We start from the raw sequence: 21,357 nt of genomic DNA, 5'->3' as shown, positions 1-21,357 counted from the left end.
TGGACTTTGTAGTTGGGCTCCCATGGATCATGAAGAAGTTCGATGCTATTTGGGTGATCGTGGATCGGCTGACCAAGTCCACGCACTTCATTCATGTGTGTACTACCTATTCTTCAGAGCGGTTGGCAGGGATCTCTCTCCGGGAGATTGTTCGTTTGCATGGTGTCCTAGTTTCCATCATTTCAGATAGGGTCAAGTTTTCTTCGCAGTTCTGGAGGTCTGTGCAGCTAGAGTTGGGTACTCAGGTTGAGTTGAGCACAACTTTTCACCCTCAGATGGACGGATAGTCCGAGCGCACTATTCAAATATTGAAGGACATGTTGCGTGCTTGTTTCATTGATTTCGGAGGGTCGTGGGATCAGTTTCAGAGGCCGTCCATTCAAGCATGCTCAGCCAGCTCGCCTAGGTTATCGTGGGGTGTCATCGGGGTCATAGTTCTCACTGTTCTCATCAGGGCTAGTTATCACTTAGTGCCCTTCCATCTCCAGAGTTCATCCCGTGCTCCATCAGTTCAGAGCTCTTCTATGCCAGGTACATCAGCTAGTCATTCTGGTGCTAGGGGTTCCCTTCAGTCCCCGTCTCAAGCGCTCGTGAGTTGCTATGAGTATAGAGAGATGGGTTATATGTGAAGGCAGTGTCCACGTCATCTTGCGGGTTCATCTGAGTAGAGGAGTCAGCCATCGACTTCAGCACCAGTTACTTCACCACCACCCACCCAACCAACTAGGTGTAGAGGTCAGTCAGCTAGGGGTCGCCCTAGAAGGGGAGGTCAATCAGGTGGCGGTCAGGCATGTTTCTATACACTTCCAGCTAGACCCGATGTTATTGCTTCCAATGCTGTTATTACAGGTATTCTCTTAGTTTGCCACAGAGATGCTTCTATATTATTTGATCTCGGTTCCACCTTTTCTTATGTGTCATCATACTTTGTTCGTTATTTGGATACGCCCCATGAGTCTCTTGTTTCACCTGTTTATGTATCTACTCCTATGGGCGATACTGTTGTTGTAGACCGTGTGTACCGATCGTATGTGGTGACTATTGGGGGTCTGAAGACCCGAGTAGATCTGTTGTTATTTTGTATGGTAGACTTTGATGTTATTTTGGGCATGGATTGGCTATCTCCGTGTCGTGCTATTTTGGACTGTCATGCTAAGACAATGACATTGGCTATACCGGGTGTGCCACAGATTGAGTGACGAGGTTTGACTGATTATGTTCCTAGTAGGGTAATTTCATTCATAAAGGCCCAACATATGGTTGGGAAGAGTTGTCTTTTGTACCTAGCCTTTGTGAGGGATGTCGGTGTAGAGACTCCTAGTATTGATTCTGTTCCAATTGTGAGGGATTTTCCCGATGTATTTCCTGCACACCTACCGGGCATGCCGGCGGACAAGGATATTGATTTTAATATTGACCTGGTGATGGGCACTCAGCCCATTTCTATCCCACCGTATTGTATGGCACCAGCAGAGTTGAAGGAGTTAAAAGAGCAGCTTCAGGAACTCCTTGATAAGGGGTTCATTCGGCCTAGTGTATCGCCTTGGGGTGCGCCGGTTCTATTTGTGAAGAAGAAGGATGGCACTGTGAGGAAGTGCATTGATTATAGGCAGTTGAACAAGGTAACAGTTAAGAATAAGTATCCCTTGCCTCGCATTGATGATATATTCGACCAGCTTCAGGGAGCGAGAGTGTTCTCCAAGATTGATCTCTGTTCGGGTTATCACCAGTAGAAGATCAGGGATTCGAATATTCTTAAGACAGCTTTCAGGACCCGATATGGTCATTATGAGTTCTTGGTGATGTCTTTCGGGTTGACCAATGCCCCAACAACGTTCATGCATTTGATGAACAGCGTGTTCCGGCCTTATCTTGACTCATTCATCATAGTCTTCATTGATGATATTCTGGTATACTCGCGTAGTCAGGAGGAGCACGCAGGGCATTTAAGAGTTGTGTTGTAGAGATTGAGGGAAGAGAAACTTTATGCAAAATTCTCTAAGTGTGAGTTTTGGCTCAATTCAGTAGCTTTCTTGGGCACATGGTGTCTAGCGAGGGTATTCAGGTTGATCCGAAGAAGATAAAGGCGGTTCAGAGTTGGCCCAGACCGTCCTTAGCCACATAGATTCGCAACTTTCTTGGTTTGGCGGGTTATTACTGCCGGTTTGTTCAGGGATTCTTGTCTATCGCATCTCCCTTGACCAAGTTGACTTAGAAGGGTGCTTCATTTATATGGTCGGACGAGTGTGAGGAGAGCTTTCAGAAGCTCAAGACAGCCTTGATCACAACTCTAGTGTTAGTTTTGTCATCAGTTTTGGGTTCATATACCGTGTATTATGATGCTTCGAGGGTTGGTATTGGTTGTGTATTGATGCAGGAGGGTAGATTTATTGCTTTGCTTCTCGTCAGTTGAAGCCCCATGAGAAGAACTACTCTGTTCATGATTTGGAGTTGGCTGCCATTATTCATGAGTTGAAGATTTGGAGGCATTACTTGTATGGTGTTTCTTGTGAGGTATTTACGGATCATCGTAGCCTCCAGCACTTATTCAAGCAGAAGGATCTCAATTAGAGGCAGCGGAGATGGTTGGAGTTGCTAAAGGATTATGATATCACTATATTGTACCATCCGGGGAAGGCCAATGTGGTGGCCTATGCTTTGAGTCGGAAGGCGGTGAGTATGTGGAGTTTGGCATATATTCCAATTGGGGAGAGACCTCTTGTAGTTGATGTTCAGGTGTTGGCCAATCAGTTCGTGAGGTTAGATATTTCGGAGCCCAGTCGGGTATTGGCTTGTGTGATTTCTCGGTATTTCTTATATGATCGCATCAGAGAGCGCCAGTATGATGATCCTTATTTTCTTGTCCTTATGGATAGAGTCCAGCACGATGATGCTAGAGAGGTGACTATTGGTGATGATGGGGTGTTGAGGATGCATGGCTGGATTTGTGTGCCCAATATGGATGGGCTTCGGGAGTTGATTCTGGAGGAGGCCCATAGCTCGCGGTATTCCATTCATCCAGGTGCCGCAAAGATGTATCAAGATCTAAGACAACATTATTGGTGGAGGAGAATGAAGAAAGACATTGTGGGGTTTGTAGCTCGGTGTCTCAATTGTCAGCAGCTGAAATATGAGCATCAGAGACCGGGTGGCTTGCTTCAACAGATGGATATTCTAGAGTGGAAGTGGGAGCGGATCACCATGGACTTTGTAGGTGGGCTCCCACGAATTATGAAGAAGTTCGATGCTATTTGGGTGATCGTGGATCGCTGACCAAGTCTGCGCACTTCATTCCTGTGTGTACTACCTATTCTTCAGAGCGGTTGGCAGGGATCTATCTCCTGGAGATTGTTCATTTGCATGGTGTCCTAGTTTCCATCATTTCAGATAGGGACAAGTTTACTTCGCAGTTTTGGAGGTCTGTGCATCTAGAGTTGGGTACTCAGGTTGAGTTGAGCATAACCTTTCACCCTCAGACAGACGGACAGTTCGAGCGCACTATTCAAATATTGAAGGACATGTTGCGTGCTTGTGTCATTGATTTCGGAGGGTCGTGGGATCAGTTTCTACCGCTTGTAGAGTTTGCTTATAACAACAACTACCAATCGAGTATTCAGATGGCTCCATATGAGGCTTTGTATGGGAGGCGGTGTAGATCTCCAGTTGGTTGGTTTGAGCCGAGTGAGGCTAGGCTCTTGGGGATAGACTTGGTGCAGGATGCTTTAGAAAAAGTGAAGGTAATTCAGGAGAGACTTCGTATAGTGCAATCAAGGTTAAAGTGTTATGCTGACAGGAAGGTTCGGGATGTGTCCTACATGGTTGGGGAGAAGGTTCTGTTGAAGGTTTCGCCCATAAAGGGTGTTATGAGATTTGGGAAGAAAGGCAAATTGAGTCCTCGGTTCATTAGGCCTTTTGAGGTGCTTCGGAGTATTGGGGAGGTGGCTTATGAGCTTGCTTTGCCACCCAGCTTGTCGAGTGTGCATCCAGTATTTCATGTTTCTATGCTCCGGAAGTATATTGGGGATTTGTCTTATGTTCTGGATTTCAACACTATTTAGTTAGATGATGATTTGACTTATGATGTGGAGCCAGTAGCTATTTTGGGGTGTCATGTTCGAAAGTAGAGATCAAAGGATATAGCTTCAGTGAAAGTGTAGTAGAGAGGTCGGCCCGTGGAGGAGGCTACTTGGGAGACCGAGTAGGAGATGCGGAGAAAATATCCTCACGTGTTTGAGGCTTCAGGTATGTTTCTTAACTCGTTCGAGGACGAACGTTTGTTTAAGAGGGGGAGGATGTGACGACCCGGCCAGTTGTCTCATGAGCTACCACTCTGTTTCCCCCATTTCCGCTTCTTACTGCTTTGTTTATCGGTTCTATATGTGATTGGGTTGGTTAGCTCGGGTTCGAAAAGGTTTTGATAAGGTTTGAGGCACTTAGTCTCTTTTGAGGAAAGCTTAAGTTGGAAAAGTCAACCGAATGTTGAATTATGTGTTAAAGGGCTCGGATGTGAGTTCCGATGGTTTGTATAGCTTCGGGAGGTGATTTGAGACTTAGGAGCGTGATCAGAATGCGTTTTGGAGGTTCGGAGTAGATTTAGGCTTGAATTGGTGAAATTGGAATTTTGGCGTTTTTAGGTTGGTAGGTGAAATTTTGATATAGGGGTTGGAATGGAATTCCGGGATTTGCAGTAGTTCCATTGTGTCATTTGGGATGTCTGTGCAAAATATCAGGTCATTCGGACGTGGTTTGGTAGACTTTTTGATCAAAAGCGTAATTCGGAAGAATTTGGAAACTTAGGCTTGAATCCAGTGTGTTTTGGTTGATTTGATGTTGTTTGAGGTGTTTTGAAGATTGGTACAAGTTTGGATGGTGGTTTATGATGTGTTGGTGCTTTTGGTTGAGGTCCTGGGGGACTCAGGGTGATTTCGGGTGGTTGACGGAAAGAATGGAAATTGGAAATGGCAACTGAAGTGTTGGAACAGCTGTCATAACCGCATCTGCGGTTGGAAGGCTACAGGTGCGTCCCCCACAAATGCAGAAAAGAGTCGCAGAAGCAGAAAGGGCCAAAAAGGCAGGAACCGCAGAAGCGGTTAAGTAGCCGCACCTACGATGGCGCAGGTGCGGATTGAGCATCGCAGATGCAGAAGTGGAGGACTTAAGTGAAAACCGCAGGTGCAGTCCCATAGACCGCAAAAGCGGGACCGCAGGAGCGGGATTTGGGTCGCAGGTGCGAAAGGCCTGGGCTAGAAGGTATAAAAGCATTCCTTCGCGATTTTTGAGTTGTTCTTCACCATTTCAATCGGGTTTGGAGCTTTTTGGGAGATTATGGAGAGGGAATCAAGGGATATCGTCTGGAGGTAAGATTTTTGAGTCTAACAATCGATTCTATGGCATTATTTCACTAATTTGACCTAAGATTAATGGAAATTAAGGGTTAAAAATTGGGAAACTAGGGCTTGGTATTGGAGACCTTGACTTGAGGATTTGATGGGCCATTTGTGGTCGGATTTTGGGACTTTTGATAAGTATGAACCCATGGGGAGATAAAGAATTTATTGATGTAAATTTTATCAAATTCTGAGACGTGGGCCTGGGGGTCGGGTTTTGGTCAATTTCAGGATTTGTGTTGTAATTTAATTTCTTTCGAGTGGGCTTTGTTCCCTTAGCATGTTTTGATGGTTTTGCATTGATTTTGGTTAGATTTGGAGCATCCGGAGGTCGATTCGAGGGGCAAAGGCATTGCGGGCTAGAGATTGGACTGGATAGAGGTGAATTATGATTGTAAATATTGTCCTGAGGGTATGAAACCCCGGATTTCTCATCGTTGTGCTTTATTGAGGTTACGCACACGCTAGATGACGCGCGTTAGGTCATGCACCATTGTGGACTGTGACTTAGTCCATGTTGGCCCAAGAACAAGTGAAGTTTTGAAGATTGACAAAAGAACTCAGACATGGACCAAGTCCATCTTATGAAGTGCAGTCATGATCAACCTATACATGTGAGATGCACGAGAAGGAGATAAGTCTAATTGATCAAGAAGCAATATCTCCTGATCTGATCGTAAATGTTACATATTGGATAAGGAGAGAAAGACTCCTTACAAGAAGTGAACACAGTTTGGGATGAAGATAGTGTTAGATTTTGAGATCATCATGAACTCTTCTACGATAGAAGAGTAGCAATTGAATCCCAGTCAAACTCTGATTACTAACCTATTACATATCAGTGTTGTTCTCTTTTACAGGTAATGCACATAAGCAGAAGTTAAACTTAAATTGAGAGCAAAAGAGCAAGGTGATTTTGCAAGCAATTTATGTGTGATTTCAGTGTGCAATCCTGAAGCTACTTGAACGAGATAGAAGAACCAGTTCCATGTGTCTATGTTTTATTCTAGTTCAATCGTAGTTGATGATTTTATATTGTACCTTTCAGCTTTCATAGAAGCAATTGTATTAGGTACCTAGAGTGTTCAAGTTAGAGTTAACTTGAAGTTGTCGCAATAGTTGAGGCAGTGTGCCACAACGGGATTAGAGTTAATCCTTAGGTTTACGAAGAGTTTTTGTAAATGTTGTTTTGGCTTAGTGATTTTAGTGGAAGTTTGGGAAAATCCTACTGAGCGGTAGGTCGTGGTTTTTTCACCTTTTGAGCCAGGTGTTTTCCACGTAAAAATCTTCGTGTTCTTTATTTTCAGTATTTATTATTCCGCAAATAGTAGTAGTTGGAACACTTAGAAGAATCAGGTTCTTCTATAGTTCAGTTAAGCAAAAATTGGGTACCACACAAATCATCCCCCTCTTGTGTGGTATTGACGCTTAAAACATCAATTGGTATCAGAGCGGGTTATCCTTGAAGAGGTTAACACCTTAGGAAAAGATCAAGATGAGTGTACCACCTGGAAACTGGGAAGGGCAATCCACTACCAGGCCTCCACTTTTTAATGGTCAGTACTATTCTTGGTGGAAGAACAGGATGAGAGATCATATCATAGGAGAAGACTATGAACTCTGGGACATAGTCATTGATGGTCCCCTGGCGACTACAAAGAAGAATGCTGAAGGAGTGGACGTGCTAAAGACAAGAGCTGACTGCACTGCTGAAGACTTGAAGAAATGGGAGAAGAATGCCAAGGCCAAGAAATGGCTTGTGTGTGGACTGGGTCCAGACGAGTACAACATGATTCAAAGTTGTACCACTGCCAAGGAGATGTGGAACACTATACAAGTGGCTCATGAAGGAACTCCTCAAGTAAAGAGATCAAGAGGAACACTGCTATATTCTGAATATGAGAATTTCACTATGAAGGAAGGAGAAACTATTCAAGAGATGTACACAAGGTTCACAATACAAACCAATGAACTTAAATCTCTTGGGAGAATTATTCTTGAAGAAGACAAGGTTGAGAAAATCCTGACAAGGGTCTTACCAGTGACTTTGGAAAGCAAAATCACTGCTATTCAGGAATCAAAAAACATTGCTACTCTCAAGTTGGATGAACTGATTGGAAACCTCACTGCCTATGAAATGAGAAGGCAAACCATGAAAATGGATGCACCCAATAAGGAAAGGAGTTTGGCTCTTAGAATAGCCGAAAGTGCAGATCTGGAGGATGATAAAATGTCCATGATCACAAAGGATTTCAAAAAGTACCTAATGAGAGGAAAGTGTTTTTCAAGAGGTATAACCTTCAACAAACCGAGGGCTCTTGAGAAACAGATCAATGAGGGTTGCTACAAATGTGGTAAGACTGATCATATGATCAAGAACTGTCCTCAGTGGGAAATTGAATGGAAGAAGGAAAGGGCTGAACGAAGGAACAGGAAGAAGGAACAGGTTCAACCTAAAAGAAACAAAGGATAAACAAAGGCTATGGTTGCTGCTTGGGGAGAAACATCAGATGAGGATTCAGAAGATGAAGCTGGAGATGAACAAGCACTTATGGCGATCGGAGAATCAGATGATGAACAAGAGGTAAGTGACCTTCATCTCAAAGACAAGATTAAATTTCTGTCCAAAGAAAGGTTTTCTGAACTATTGCTAGACTTTATCGATGAGTCTGAGATAATTAACAATGAGAAGGAAGAGTTGTCTAGGGAGTGTGTGATCTTAAAAGCCAAGTGCAAAAATCTAGAATCTAGGGCTAATGAGAGTGATAGTAAAAATACTGAGTTGAAGAACTAGGTTCTTGAACTTGACACCAGTGTCCTAGAACTTAGGTCTGAAAATTTAAAACTAAAATTAGGAACAGGTAAGAAGAAAGATGATCACACTCATCTCACCTTAGAAGAAAACTTAGGAAAAATAAAGGATGAGTTGTACAGAAAAGATGAGTAGATAAGAGTCTTAAAAGAAGACCTAGGGAAGGTAAAGCATGAACTAGACAGAACTTGCAAATGGAATAAGGCTTCTGATGCACTTTCCTGGCTACAAGAACATCACAGTAGCAACAAGAGAGGACTTGGCTATGGGGCTCAAGCACCTAAGTGGGACCCTAAAAGCAAGTACCTCACTCTTCCTGAAAATAAAATTTGCACACACTATGGCAAGACTGGTCATTACAAAAATGAATGTAATGCAAAAGAAAAGGCTAGTCAAAAGAACAAAGCCTTTGTTCAAGAGAAAAATAGGCTGCCTGGGTGGGCTAAAAGGAATTTGATTTACCCCTTTGCCTATAGAAAGGGACCCAAACAAGTTTGGGTTCCTAAGACTAACCCCTGATTTCTTTTTGCAGGTCCAAGTGAAGGGTAGTAGCCAAATATGGTACATGGATAGTGGTTGCTCAAAACATATGACTGGAAGCAAGAACCAGTTCCTTTCACTTAAGGACTTAAAAGGAGGTAATGTCTCCTTTGGTAATGGGAAGAAAGGTGAGATTATTGGGGTTGGAAGGGTAGGTAAGATAGACTCACACTCCATTGAGAATGTCTACTTGATAGATGGCTTGAAATATAGCCTAGTCAGTGTATCACAACTGTGTGACAGAGGTAATCTTGTAGCATTTACCTCTACCAAATGCTTTGTGATTAACCTTACCACTGACAAGATTGTTTTGCAGGGAAAAAGAGTTAACAATATTTACATTATAGATTTGTCTACTCTTTCAGAAAATAAACTCACTTGCTTGAGTGTGTTGGATAATGATCCCCTCCTATGGTACAAAAGACTTGGTCATGCAAGTCTGAATCAACTCAACAAGTTAGTCTCCAAGGACTTGGTGATAGGGCTACCTAATATCAAGTTCAAGGAAGACAATGTTTGTGAGGCCTGTGCAAGGGGGAAGTAGGTAAGATCATCCTTTAAAAGCAAGAAAATGGTAAGCACAACCAGGATGTTGGAACTGGTTTATATGGATCTCTGTGGTCCAATGAGAACATTGAGCAGAGGTGGTAAGAAATATGTGATGGTACTTGTTGATGATTATTCTAGGTTTACTTGGGTAGTATTCTTAACATCTAAAGATGAAGCATTTGACATGTTTACTGCTTTTGTTAGAAAGACTCAAAAACAACAAGGTAATAAAGTTGCATCCATTAGGTCTGATCATGGAATTGAATTTGAAAATGCTACGTTTGCTGAATTTTGTGATGAGAATGGTATATATCATAACTTATCTACCCCTAGGACTCCTCAACAAAATGGAGTAGTTGAAAGAAAGAATAGGACTCTTGAAGATATGGCTAGGACTATGCTTCTTTCTAGTAAACTGCCCCATGCCTTTTGGGTAGAGGCTGTAAACACTGCATGTTATATCATCAATAGATGCATGACTAGACCTCTTGTAGAGAAGACTCTCTATGAGTTACTTAAAGGGAGAAAATCAAATATATCCCATCTTAGGGCATTTGGATGCAAGTACTTTGTGCACAATAATGGAAAGGACTCCCTAGGTAAGTTTGATCCCAGAAGTGATGAGGGAGTATTCTTGGGATATTCTTCACATAGCAAAGCATATAAAGTGTTCAATAAAATAACTTTATGTGTAGAAGAAAGTGTGTATGTAGTGTTTGATGAAACTAACATTCTTTCTGAGAGACAGGAACACGAAGATGAAGCTATTGGGCTGGTAAAAGACCTGAGTGAAGTCTCAGCTCAAGCTAAAGTGGCACCAAAAGAAGGAACACGTGATGGAACAGGTTCTTCCATCCAGGGCAACCTGATAGGGGGAACTGATCAAAGAGGAACTAAAACCAATCCCCTTAAAGAACTTGTTCATGACCCTGTTCCTCAACAACAGAACATGGGAGAAATATCAAGCAGAAATCAGTTGGTTGTGAAACCTCACAAGTATCAAAGTTCTCATCCTATTGAGAACATAATTACTGATCCAACCTCTGGAGTCAAAACTAGATCACAATTAAAGAATCTGTGTTCTTTTAATGCTTTCCTATCTCTTATTGAACCTAAAAATATTGTTGAGGCTTTGCAGGATACAGATTGGGTAAATGCAATGCAAGATGAACTTAATCAGTTCGAGAGAAGTCAAGTTTGTCATCTAGTTCCAAGACCCAAGGACAAATAAGTAATTGGCACAAAATGGGTCTTCAGAAACAAACTTGATGAAGATGGAACAGTTACAAGAAACAAAGCAAGACTGGTGGTCCAAGGTTACAGCCAAGGGGAGAGTATACATTATGATGAGACTTTTGCTCCAGTTGCAAGACTAGAGGCAATAAGACTCCTCATAGCCTTTGCAGCACACATGAAATTCACTCTTCATCAGATGGATGTCAAAAGTGCCTTCCTAAATGGCTATCTAAAAGAAGAAGTGTTTGTTAAACAACCTCCAGGGTTTGAGAGCAAGGAATGTCCTGAGCATGTGTACAAATTAGACAAGGCTCTCTATGGACTCAAGTAGGCCCCTAGAGCATGGTATGAATGATTGTCCAAATTCCTGCTTGAACATGGCTACAAAAGAGGTAAAATTGACAGTACTCTATTCTTGAGGGAAAAAGGTAAGGATCTTCTTGTGGTACAAATATATGTTGATGACATAATTTTTGAGGCCACCACTGACAAACTAAGTAAGGACTTTGCCAAATTAATGGGGAGTGAATTTGAAATGAGTATGATGGGTGAGCTTAACATTTTCTTAGGCTTACAGATCTAACAAAGCCCAAATGGAACCATGATCTATCAACAAAAATATGCAAAAGAGATGATTAAAAAGTTTAAAATGGATGAATCAAAGGAAATAGACACCCCCATTGCAACTACCACTAAATTAGACAAAGATGAACCCGGTTCATCTGTTGATCAGAAGTTGTATAGGGGTATGATTGGTTCAGTTTTATACCTTACTGCCAGCAGACCTGACATAGTTCTTAGTGTAGGGCGTTGTGCTCACTTTTAGGCTAATCCAAAAGAATCACACTTGACTGCTGTCAAGAGGATACTGAGATATTTGAAAGGCACTACTGATCTGTATCTTTGGTACCCTAAAGGTAGTAATTTCAATCTAGTAGGGTATGCTGATGTTGATTATGTAGGTTTCCTTGTGGATAGGAAAAACACTTCAGGTATGGCTCATTTTCTTGGTTCATGTCTTGTATCATGGGCCACTAAAAAGTAAAATTCAGTGGCCTTATCCACTACTGAGGCTGAATATGTTGCTGCTGCCTCTTGTTGTGCTCAATTGCTATGGATCAAACAATAGCTGATAAATTTTGGCATTGAAGTTGGTTGCATTCCTATATTCTGTGATAACACTAGTGCTATAAGTATGACAAAGAACCCTGTTAATCATAAGAGGACTAAGCACATAGATGTTAGACACCACTTCTTAAGAGATAACTATGAGAAAGGATTGATCTCCATAGGATTTTTTGCTACTGATAAACAAATTGCTGACATCTTCACTAAAGCACTGAGTAGAGAAAACTTTGAGAGGAACAAGTTGAAATTAGGGATGATTAAGATCACCTAATAGGTCTAGCTCAGAATGCACAATGAAAAAAAAATGGAATTTTTTTTGGCTAGGAACTCTGAACTTGTGTAAATATCTAGATTAGTTTTTACTCAGCTTCATACTTTAATTAGTATACACCCGTGACATGTGTTAATATGACTCACTGATCTCTTACAAAAATTTTCCTATTATGGTAAATTGAGGCATGTTCAAGAGAATTCTAAATGAATAACCTGGTTCATCAGTATGGGTTCATCTGAAAGCTTAGGTATGTTTTCTATATTCTGCACAATTAGAAATATAAATATTTAAATCATGAGCAGAAGTCCTACAATTGTTCAACTCCTTTGAAAAATCTATCCGTTAGCTTTGAACCAGTTCCATCTGTCTAGAACTCTAAACCGAAAAAATTGCCTAAAATCAAGGGAAGATAAACCGATCATTCAAACCTGCAATTTTAGGTTGATTAGACCTCTAATTGACCACTGCTAAAGCTACCTTTACACATTAAATGTGTATTTCTCTTTAAATACACATCATTCTTCTGCCATCTCCATAATTCCAAACAGTCAAAAAAATTCCTCTTCACTTTCACTTGCCCTCTTCTCCAAAATTCTAACTCACAAATTCTCTCAAGAAACCAACGATCATGACCAACCCACAAGACAATCCTGGAACTCCTCCACCACCCACTCGTTCTAATTCATCTACACCTCCTCCACCTAGTACATCTCCCAAACCCAGGCTAAGAAGGGTGAAAATGCTTGCTCGAAAAACAGTAGCATTTGGGGCTCTCAAGAAGAAATTAAATGAGAAATTAAAGGCAAGCCAGACCCAAGACTCTGACTCCAACTCTGATTCTGAGTCATACAAATCCGCTAGTGAAGGGGAAGGACCTGGGTCTTCTAACTCTGAAAAAACTCAAGAATCCCTTTCTAATGTGAGTTCTTCTATGTCTGAAAATCTAGAAACTAGGTTTGTTCTGGTTAGCCCTATTAAGGATGTAGAATTACCTGAGTTGCGAAGGAGTGGAGGTAAAAAGAATTCTGAAAAAGAAAAAGAGAGAGAGGGTGCATGTGGTAAAGAGAAGGGAAATGGAAAAAGAGTGGTTGATCATTCACCCACTTCTGATTTGCATGTTCCTGCTATCTGTGGGGTTGAACAAGAAAGGGTAGAATAGAGTGGCAAGAAGTCATGGGGAAGTGGTTCTGCTGAAGCTGCTGAGGGGCTGGTTAATCTGAGCATACAGGGAGATGAACCTGGTTCATTTACTGAAGAGACCCTAGCAGACCTGTTGAAAAAGGTTGGGGCAAGCTATGACCCAAAGAAACGAAGAACTCCCACACCAAAAGCCCCCAATGTTCCTAAACCCTCTAAGAAAAGAAAGGCTTCATCCCCAACAACTACTGAATTCTCATTGCCAAAGGGTAGAGCTACAAGAAGCAGGGTAAAGCAGAGTGAGAGTGATCTCCAAAAGGCTCTAGCTGGGAGTAAGAAGAAAAATATGGCTAAAGGAAAAAGAAAGGTTACAGAGTCCTCAAAGGCTATGTAGGTTGAGGAGATGGAACAGGTCCATCAGGAGGAAGTTCAATCAGTGGTGGTTCAGACCCCTAAGCCCAAAAGGCCCAAGACTTCTTCCAAGAAGTCTTCCTTTGTGTCAGAGGCTGCTGAACCTTCACTAGCCAAGAGGATAAGGTTTGCAATAAAAAGTAAACAAGTGAAAATTTCTGAAGATGAGGAATGGAGTGGAGAAGAAGTAGAAGATGATTCTGATGGTGAACAAGACAAGCATGCCATGTTTGGAAAAAGAAAGATTTTGAAGGGTAAACTGTTGAAAGACATGGTAGAGCCAAGAATGATAAGATTGGTGGATGCCTTAGCTGCTCAGGGGTGGAAGGACATGGTCCTTCAGATGGATGGTAGGCTAGCCAAGAATGAGATAATTGAGTTTATGGCAAATGCAGATGTTAAGGATAACAAGGTTATCAGCTTGGTGAAAGGAGTTCAAGTGTCCTTTGATGCAGAAAAACTGGGAGAGATCCTTGATATACCCTCTGAAGGGTTTGATGACTATACTAGGCAAAGGTGGCCTTGTCTGGACTCCCTTCCTACTGCCCTTGAAATTACTAGGAGGTTTTGTGATGCTGGGGATGTGAGTGAATCCAGGGCTATTCAGAAAAGTGAAATAAGGCCTCAACACAAGGTCTTGTTTGAATTTGTCAATAAGTGTCTATTGCTCAGACAGGAGAGAAGGCATATTGCCAATTATATGGACCTGGTTCTTATGGAGTGCATGGAAAGTGGAAGGCAAATTAATTGGCTTGCCTTCATCATCAAGCTGCTGGACAGGGTCATCAATAACTCCAAGGCTCATGCTACCCCCTATGGCTTTATTCTGATTATGATTCTGGATAGGTGCAGTGTGCCTCTGAAGAAATGGGAAATGGCCTCAAGCAAGGATCATTTTGGCATTAACACTCTGATTACTTGTGAATACTTAGTCAGTGCCATCCCAAATGAACTTGGTTCATCCAAGAAGACTCCTATCAACAGCAAAGTCAGGGCTCTAGTTCAGGAATGTGAAGCCAAGGATGCTGAGAAACTAGGCTCAAGGCTCGTATGGTAGAGGTGGAATCTGAGACAGATGCTCTCAGAACTGAGCTTACCAAAGAAAAGGAGAATAATGATGGAATTCTTCATAATATGCTGAATCTTCTCCAAGCCCAAAACCAACCCTCTAGCTCCTCTAAGCCTTAGGAATCCTAGGTTTTGTCTCCTGAACATGTCTAGTACCTTCAGTGACCCAGATTAGGGATTTTTCTATCTTTTTGCTCATGTTTTAAATGTTTTTTTCTTTTTGGTTGTGGATTGTGGTAGCAACATATCTCTATCAATGATATCTACTGTTTTTTGCTCTTCTTCAATGTTAATCTTTCCTTGATAGTTTAAATATGTTTGCTTGATTACTGATGATTAAACCATGATTGCACTTGTAGTTGCCTAGTGGCCATGAGTACTTATTAAAATCTGGGACTCACACTTTGTATGCAACTTTTCGATGATGCCAAAAGGGGGAAGAGATATTGTGCTTTACACATTCTGAAATAAGTGATATTTAAAACCTAATTAACCTGGTCCTTGATGACAAGTGAATTTTCTAAACTTTGTATTGATAGTTAAGCTGAGTTCTTATAGGATCAAAATAAGTAAAAAGCACAGAGTTTTTCATCATCAAAAAGGGGGAATTTGTTGGCCCAAGTACATGTGAAGTTTTGAAGATTGACAAAAGAACTCAGACGTAGACCAGGTCTATCTTGTGAAGCACAGTCACGATCAACCTGTACATGTGAGATGCACGAGAAAGAGATAAGTCTAACTGATCAAGAAACAATATCTCCTGATCTGATCGAAAAAGTTGCATATTGGATAAGGAGAGAAAGACTCTTTACAAGAAGAGAACACAGTTTGAGATGAAGATAGTGTTAGAGTTTGAGATCATCATGAACTCTTCTACGATTGAAGAGTAGCAGTTGAATCCCAGTCAAACTCTGATTACTAACCTATTAAATGTCAGCGTTGTTCTCTTTTATAGGTAATGCACATAAGCATAAGTTAAACTTAAATTGAGAGCAAAAGAGCAAGGCGATTTTGCAAGAAATTTATGTGTGATTTGAGGGTGCAATCCTGAAGCTACTTGAACGAGATAGAAGAACCAGTTCCATGTGTCTATGTTTTATTCTAGTTCAATTGTAGTAGGTTATTTTACATTGTACCTTTCAGCTTTCATAGAAGCAATTGTATTAGGTACCTAGAGTGTTCAAGATAGAGTTAACTTGAAGTTGTCGCAACAATTGAGGATGTGTGCCACAACGGGATTAGAGTTAATTCTTAGGTTTACAAAGAGCTTTTGTAAATGATATTTTTGATCAGTGATTTTAATGGAAGTTTGGGAAAATCCTACTGAGTAGTAGGTCATGGTATTTTCACCTTTTGAGCCAGGTTTTTTTTCATGTAAAAATCTTTGTGTTCTTTATTTTCAGTATTTATTATTCCGCAAACAGTAGTAGTTGGAACACCTAGAAGAACCAGGTTCTTCTATAGTTTAGTTAAGCAAAAATTGGGTACCACACAAATCACCCCCTTCTTGTGTGGTATTAACGCTTAAAACATCAGTCCATCCCGAATGATTGTTTTTTTGCGTATTTGACTTAAAATTATTTGCTGTCATCATGTTTTGGGCTAAATGCAATATTTGGGCCTCGTGCCAACTATTTGGACCCTTAGGGGATTTTTACTGATATTTCCTCACTGTTTTGATTTTATACTTGTACTCAGTCATGCTATATCCTACTGTTTTCATAACTCAACCATGTTTACTCTATTTTAAAACTTTAAATGATATTCTAAATTATAATTTGAGCTGAGCATCATATTTTATTGTTGCCCGAGTGGCTTACAAGATTCTAACTGAGTAAGGCCGAGAGCCTGTGTTGTGAGGATACACTGATTTATGATTATAAGGTCGAGGGCCCGAGATTGTACGCCTTGAGGTGGCTTGTTCATATAAGGCCAAAGGCCTACTGATTATGCCACGAGATGGCTTGATATTGCACTTGGGCCGTAAGGGGCCCCTCCCGGAGTCTGTACACCCCCAATGAGCGCGGGTACCCATTGTGATATGAGATATAGCCCGAGGGGCTGGTGTTGTTCCATGATATTGCCCGATGGGCAGATTCTGTTGACATTGTGCTTGAGGGGCAGATTTTTATATGTTTATCTGTTCTAGCTGATTTTCATTTAATTGTTTAACTGTTAAAAGGTGTTTTAAAAAAGCTTATTCTGAACTAAAGTGTCTTTATATGTTTTCACTATTTCATTGCTTTTACTGATTTTATACTGCTTCTTTATAGCATGTTGATTTACTTTTACGTGATTTCTTATCGCTCAACTTTCATTTCTTGTTATTACTCACTAAGTTGGAGTACTCACTTTACTCCCTGCACCCTGTGTGCAGATTTAGGCGCTTCAGGTCCCGCTAGTGAGTGTTGATTCTTCCAGCTCAGGCAGATTCGGAGATTCACTAGGTAGCTGGTCGGCATTCGCAGGCCAGTGCTCCTCCCTCTATCTTATTCTATCTTGTTTTAGTTCTGTAATAGACTATGTAGACCCTTCCTATTTTTAATCGGTTAGTAGATGCTCATGACTGGTGACACCCCGATGTCGGGCTATGTCTATTCCGCAATTGTACCGTTTCACCTTATTTTGGGATTAGTGTTATGTTATAGAGTTAATTTGTATTATTTTAATTGCTTAAAATGAATTGGAAGTGGGTAGACTGGCCTTTTCTTCACGAGAGGCGTCATCACGACCGGGTCTGGGTTTAGGGTCGTGGCAGATTATGCCCAATTTAGCTTCCCAATGGGTAGTTATAAGTGCAATTGTATATGAGTCCAAGTTAGATCATTCCTATATCTAGTTCAAATTCATTAATTAAGCTAATCAATAACTCAACTAGTTTAATTTCTTGTTTGCCAAGTTTTCCCAGACTATGTTCCTCTTTCTCAAGTAAGAACAAGGTCAAAAAGGCATGAATTAATGTTTGCAACCATCAATTCTAACTTGAAAGCATAAACAATGATAAATAACACTAACCCATCAATAGCAAGCATAATATTAATAACCCATAATATTTATACGCTAGGGTTGGATCACAATCCTAGATAAAATAGCTGCTTGTGTTAAGAGTCATGAAAATATAAAAATAAGAATAACTCGATCATGCCAAATAACCGATTTTGAGTATTCCTGAGATTGCCATAAGACCTTCTCCCTCTTGAAAATAGGCTAATCAAAAGGGGGCACGTTTTCCATTTTACTTTTTTAAAATGACATAAAACTAATATTAAATGAAAGAGTAGATGATCCTCTCTATTGTAGCTCAAACCTTGCTACAAATAGCTGAAAATACCAAACTCCTAGCTGCTACAATGAAAAGATGTCCTAAAAAAGTCATAAAGTCCTATTTATAGGGCTCCCGAAATCTTTGACACAAATTCCCTTCAGAGGGTTCTACGGCGCACAACAGCTTTTGCGGTCTGTACTTTGCTTGATTGGTATTGCATGTGCTTTGAATTGGAGGATCAACTTTTGCTGCGGCACATAACTTCTGCAGACCGCATTTGAGTAGGCTTCAAACTTGTTCAACTGCTCATTCTCTGATATTTCAAGCTTGTCAATGCGAACTTGTTTTGCGAACGAAGTTTGACCGCACATTTTAGTCTGCAGACCACACTTCTGCCAAAAGTTCCTGAAGCTTCAGTTCTTTTTCTGCAGTCGCATTCCTTCTTTTGCAGAGGCACTTGATTTGGCGGCTACAGGTGTAATTCTGCGGACTGCACTTTTCTCAACACTTCTCCTCTTTGCTGAACTTGGTTAGAACATCTCCTTTTTGAGTCATTTTTCTTCATTGAACTTACATTTCCAGCACACCTGTAATTCAACCATTTTCATTAGATTAGGAGACAAAAAATAATACTTTCGAACTAAAAACTATACCAAGAAGGTACTAATAAATGGTTAAAATTCACACTTATCAACTCCCTCAAATTTAAGTTTTTGCTTGTCCTAAAGTAACTAGATTAACACCCTCCTTCCCACATTCTATGGCCATTTTAAGGAGTCACCCACAAGTCATTTATACTCAGTTAAGACCAATAATTACCCACAATGCTCATGCGTTCTAAACAAGGTTTCAATTTTTTCAAAAGGTGCAACTTGCTCATCTTAGGTACTTTTAGTGTGTTATTTGATCCTCAAGAGTTAACTTCATTCATCAAGGTTTCTTGTTCCTTCACGCTAATCACGGTGAACTCCAAACTCTACCTCTTCTACCTTCCATTTGCATTGCTCACTTCAAATTTTAACACTCAATTTCTAGTGCATCAAAGGTTTCACTCTTCTCTCACAAAGAATGTTCACAAGTTAAGCTTCATGTACCATAGGCTTTTCCCTCATGTACATCTCTACTAATGTAAGCATACTCGGTTTGAAATCAAACAGGACTACTTTCGGGTCGTAATGAAGGCTTTTAGTTCGGGGTAGGATACTATATGGGATACAAGTGGTTACATCCTTCCTTAAGCACTTCACTTGTCATTCCTTGGCTCACATTTGTCATAGAACATCTAGAATCCTTCGAGGTATTCCTTATTCTTGGAGTCTAGAGAGACTTTCCATCACTCTTTGTTGACAATTCCATTTCTTTTCTTCCTTGATGTTTATGCTAGAGATACTTGGCTCACTCTATTTCAGTAATCTCCCTGTTTTCCCCTTTTTGGGCTCCTTTTGTTCACATTACTTTCTTTTCTTTCTTTCTCTTTCATGGAGATCACTTCTTTTCTCTCTTTTTAGTGCCTTGGTACCTCTTTTAGATTTCTCAACTCTCCCCCCAAACTTAGGTTTTGAGCCGCGATCTACATATGAATACTTATGAGGGTTCGGGTGCCAAGAGGAGTTCATGTTCAGAAGGTGAAAAGCTACCAGCAAGGTCACTAAAAGAGAAAGGCTAAAGGGTAAAAATGTTTTACTAGGGATAATGATCATAAGATAGAAATAGAAAGCTCAAACGGTCCAAGCCAACAATCATCTTTCAAACCAACCAAACTCAAAATTTCACCTTGAAGTACATTCAGGGCAAGTTCTAGACTACTCATTTAAGTGCTTGGACTATCAACAAAATTTCACCTCACCTCTCATGCAAATAAACCATAAAAGAATATAGAGCCTTAAACCCATAATAATCATAATCAAGTCAAAGATCTCTATGGTCTACTCAATCACCTAATGATTATCAAAGACAACTGAAGAGCCTCAAAGTCACTTTACTAGAGTTACTTTCTCAAAAATGATTCACAACAACCTTGTCTCAAACCATAAGCATGCAGTTAAGTATGTTGATACCACATGAAGCAGAAATAACATTTTTTCATAGAACAACTTGATTAGGGATTTTATTCATTACTACTTACTACTGCTACCTAAACGTGCAACAAACTAACTCCCTTAAGAAAATTGTCACATTGTCCATCCTGGGGAAAAGTCACCTGGTTTACACAAGAGAACACCTTTGAATAGAATTGTGGCATTAAGAAAGCCAAAGATTTATTATCAATAACAAGAAATAAAAACATATTATTTATAGTACTAAAACAAAACTATAGATTACTACTAAATGTATCAAACCAACAAAATCAATCATCCAATTATTACATCCCAATGTCATCAAATTTATCCAATCAAATCAAATTCTCCACCCCCCCAAATAAAAGTAAGTATTGTCCCCAATGCTTAACAAGAGAAAATATAAGAGTAGAGAGGGGAAAATAAACTCCATAAACATCCCCAGTCATCAAGGTATCACCAGTAGGGTCAGTGCGAGCCTGCTCAGCTAAATGGATAGTATCATCATCGTTCGCACCGCAAAAACAGTACTGGATGCAAGTCATGGCTCCTCAATGTGAGTGGTAGGGCATCCTAAGAAGTCTGAGCGGGGTATGGCTGGGCAGGGTCAATCAGCATGTCAAAGGACAAGTTGTCTCCCTCAATTATCTTAGTCCCTTCCACCCGCAATAACTCAACTGACTTCTTACTGGCCCGAGTCTTCTGCATCTTCTTCACTTGCTTGGTCAGCCTCTCGATCACTACACCATGCTGAACCAATGTGTCCATGATCACCTTTTGGTTGTCCAAGTTCTGAGTAAGCTTCTCAGAAATGTGAGAAGTGTCTGGCTGTTTGGCTGCCCAGAAACTACACTAGAGAGCTCTGATAATTTGGATGTAGCTGTCTGCATCTAGTTGTTGAGACTCACCAATGTCTGAGAAACCCGTAAGGTAGATAACGGGCCAGTAAGCATATGCACCAGCCTCAGAGCTGGTGTAGGCAGTGGAAAAGGGGCTGACAGTGGCTCAGAAGTAGTGTCCCTGGCATGAGTAGAAGGCTCAACTGAAGATGAGGGGATATCTGAGGGACCTGAAGCTGCTACAACAGGCTCATTAGACTGGCTAGTAGTAGTGGAAGGCTGACTGCTCTTCTTTGACTTTGGATTCCTGGGGTCTCGCAACTTGTACATATCAAAGGGGCCATTTGGCTTAATCTTGGTGTCTAATGGTCTAGACTCCACTTTGACATCTATCAAGTACTATATGATGGTATTGTGGTATGAGTAGGAAGTGTTTCCCTGTTGTGCTACCAGAGTGATATTGGCTGACATCAAGGCAACTACATTGGTTGGGTGCGTGGACATGATAGCCACATGCACTACTCTCTCTAGAGGTCGGTTGTTTTCATTCAGGCACTAGTCAGGTCATGTACAAAAAAATGTTGGCACCCCTTTGCCTCAAAGCTCAAGGTCTAGTAGAATATTGGCACTTAGACACCTATCCAAAGAGGGGTA

At 40.8% G+C, this 21,357-nt stretch overlaps 1 protein-coding gene across 1 annotated transcript; it reads left to right on the top strand.

Annotated features, from left to right (window-relative positions):
• The first annotated feature begins 7,176 nt into the window (after positions 1-7,176).
• LOC138875511 (uncharacterized) lies at positions 7,177-7,860 on the top strand. Its single transcript, XM_070154347.1, has one exon. The coding sequence runs from the start codon at positions 7,177-7,179 to the stop codon at positions 7,858-7,860; it is 684 nt and encodes a 227-aa protein (XP_070010448.1).
• The last annotated feature ends 13,497 nt before the right edge of the window (positions 7,861-21,357 follow it).

This window comes from Nicotiana sylvestris, chromosome 8 (genome assembly GCF_000393655.2).
Source record: "Nicotiana sylvestris chromosome 8, ASM39365v2, whole genome shotgun sequence".
NCBI classification, from domain to species: Eukaryota; Viridiplantae; Streptophyta; class Magnoliopsida; order Solanales; family Solanaceae; genus Nicotiana; species Nicotiana sylvestris.
Note: the sequence above shows the minus strand (reverse complement) of the source record. Positions and strands in the feature narration are given on the sequence as shown.

What these genes read in the sequence shown, in the direction of transcription:
- LOC138875511 (XM_070154347.1), top strand. Translation starts at nt 7,177, where the DNA reads ATGATTCAAAGTTGTACCACTGCCAAGGAGATGTGGAACACTATACAA.